The sequence below is a fragment of the Bison bison genome, unplaced genomic scaffold (genome assembly GCF_000754665.1).
Source record: "Bison bison bison isolate TAMUID 2011002044 unplaced genomic scaffold, Bison_UMD1.0 scf7180017853223, whole genome shotgun sequence".
NCBI classification, from domain to species: domain Eukaryota; kingdom Metazoa; phylum Chordata; class Mammalia; order Artiodactyla; family Bovidae; genus Bison; species Bison bison.
Window position 1 is genome coordinate 2273 of NW_011483796.1, and position 2122 is coordinate 4394.

The 2122-nt window shown below is 66.6% G+C and overlaps 1 protein-coding gene across 1 annotated transcript in view; it reads left to right on the top strand.

Moving 5' to 3' along the window:
• Positions 1-28: 28 nt before the first annotated feature.
• The window catches only part of LOC104998725 (nascent polypeptide-associated complex subunit alpha, muscle-specific form), a 3012-nt gene continuing 918 nt past the window's right edge, over positions 29-2122 (top strand). Inside the window, exons 1-3 of the mRNA XM_010854060.1 lie at positions 29-129; positions 639-715; positions 973-2116. Coding sequence (XP_010852362.1) covers positions 95-129; positions 639-715; positions 973-2116 — 1256 coding nt within the window. The 5' untranslated portion in view covers positions 29-94. The remainder of the gene's footprint in view (positions 130-638; positions 716-972; positions 2117-2122) is intronic.

The window sequence follows — 2122 nt, forward strand, 5'->3', positions numbered from 1 at the left end:
GTGGTGCCAGCAGGTGGCTGAAGGCGGCGGGAGTCCAGCAGGGCCGGAACCAGGGCTGGACTTTGCCAGCAGCTCTGCGGAGGGGCCTGCAGCGATGGAGGCTGCTCAGAGCTGCTCAGGAGAGCAGAGGTGTGGGGTCCTGGAGGGTGGCTCGGGCTGGGGGGGCACCCTGGGGCCTGGAGACAGTTTGGCCAGAGCATCCTGCCCTCTTGCTGGGAGACACTCACCTGCTCCTGGTGCCCTTCATGCTGGGCGGGGGCCTCCATGCGCCCCAGCCCACCCACATGCCCTCTTGAGTCTGACCCCCATCTTAGGAAACAAAGACACCCCCTGGTATGTCGGCCCAGGATACGGGGTGGGGCAGCTGTGGGGGTTCCTCGAGGGAGTGCTGCCTCTGGGTCTCTCCGATGGTGACTCCCAGCTGCCTGATCCAGGGGGCACTGAGGCCAGAAGCCCCTGAAGACAGACCTTGCTGGGGGAGTGCTGGCCTCTTCCCCTGGGGGACAGACAGCTGGCAGGAAGGTGTTTTAAGCATCCGCGGTGGCTGAAGGCCCCCTGCGGAGACTCTGGGCCTGAGGGGGAAGGTTGGAAGATGGGGCTCCCTCTGGGGGCACCCTAAGACTTCACGCTGTTTGCAGGGTAGAGACCTGTCAGCAGGAGAACCCCCACGCCCCTTTCTCCTGCCCAGAAGCTGCCCCGCCGACCATGTCTCCAGGTGATGCTCCCACCCCTTCAAGGGCCCCCCCCTTGCGTGAGGCCCAGGTAATGGACCAGTTTTCCAGTCAGAGCCAGCCCACTCCCACAGCCCCTGCCCTCCCCACCGCCTGGGCATTCTGTCTCCACCTAGGGTCTTCTGCTTTTGATCCTTCGGCTTGGGGGCCGTGGGATGTGGGTTGTATCCTTCCCAGGGTTGGTGGAACGTCCTCAGCGTAGAGGTGGTGACATTGTCCCTAAACTCTCCTTTCTCTGCAGCAGCTGAGATGGCGGCACCCCCAGCCCCGCACGAGGGCGGCCCCCCGGCCCAGCTCGTGGCTCTGTGGGACCTGGGCTCCGAGCCTGAGTCCACCCCCAGCGCCTGCTCAGGGCCGTCTTCTCCACCGTCCACAGCCGCCTCCTCGGGGAGCCTCCCGTCCTGCCCTTCTCTCCAGGAGTTTCAGAAAGCATCCGCCATCCTGGTCCAGCTTTCCGAGAGCCCCACCTCCCTCTCGGATGGGGAAGCCGGGGACACTGTGGACACAGATCTCAGCTGGGCTGGGGGGCTCCCTGCTCCAGACTCCTGGGGGTTCCACCAGGGCGGAGGGCCGGAGACCTGGGAGGGGCTGGAGGGTACCGAGGCCCTTTCCGGGCACGGCTCTGGCACTGGGGCAGGTGGCCTGGCTCCGGCAGGAGGTCTCCCCGTTGCCCAGTCTCTGTGGTTGAGGTCAGAGCAGTCCGAGCTGTCCAGCGAGGTCTGGGGCCGGGAGAGCCCGCGGGACCCTGGCGCTGGTGCCGGGCCAGCCCCAGAGCACTGCTCGCCCGCAGGACGCACATCCCACTTGGAACAGGCTGGGGTGCCCCTTGCCCTGCCTCCCTTCCTGGGCCCAGGGGAGGGGCGGGAAGATTCTGGAACCAGTGGGAGCCCGACCAGTGGATCAGACACAGGAAAAGCCCAGCGGAGGTCCCGGGAGGCTGCAGGAGCGAGGCTCCCATCCCAAACCTCTTCCTCAGGTGATTTCCACCTGACCCTTTCCTTCCCCTCCGGGACCTCAGCCTCTGAGTTTCGCAAAAGAGGAGAGATGGGGCCTCCGCAGGCCTCAGGTGGCTGCCCAGAGGGGCCCTGGGGCACTCACCCGAGTCCTTCCACTGATGGGAAACCTCTACAGACCTCCTCTGAGCCTGAGGTCCTCTTGATGCCAGGGGCTCCTCCTGGGAACCTGGGTGGGCAGGCAGCCCAGACAGCTGAGAGCCGGGCCCCTGGGCGCGGGGGGAGCAAAGCGCCCCCTGTCCTGGAGGAAGCCTGCACTTCTCTGGCCGGCGGTGTCTTGCCTGAGATCCTATCCCCGGTGGACGAGGCGCTGTCCTACGGCAGCTTCGACCTCCCATCCTCCCCCCCGAGGGGCTCTCGCCTCCCTCCCCTGCCCCC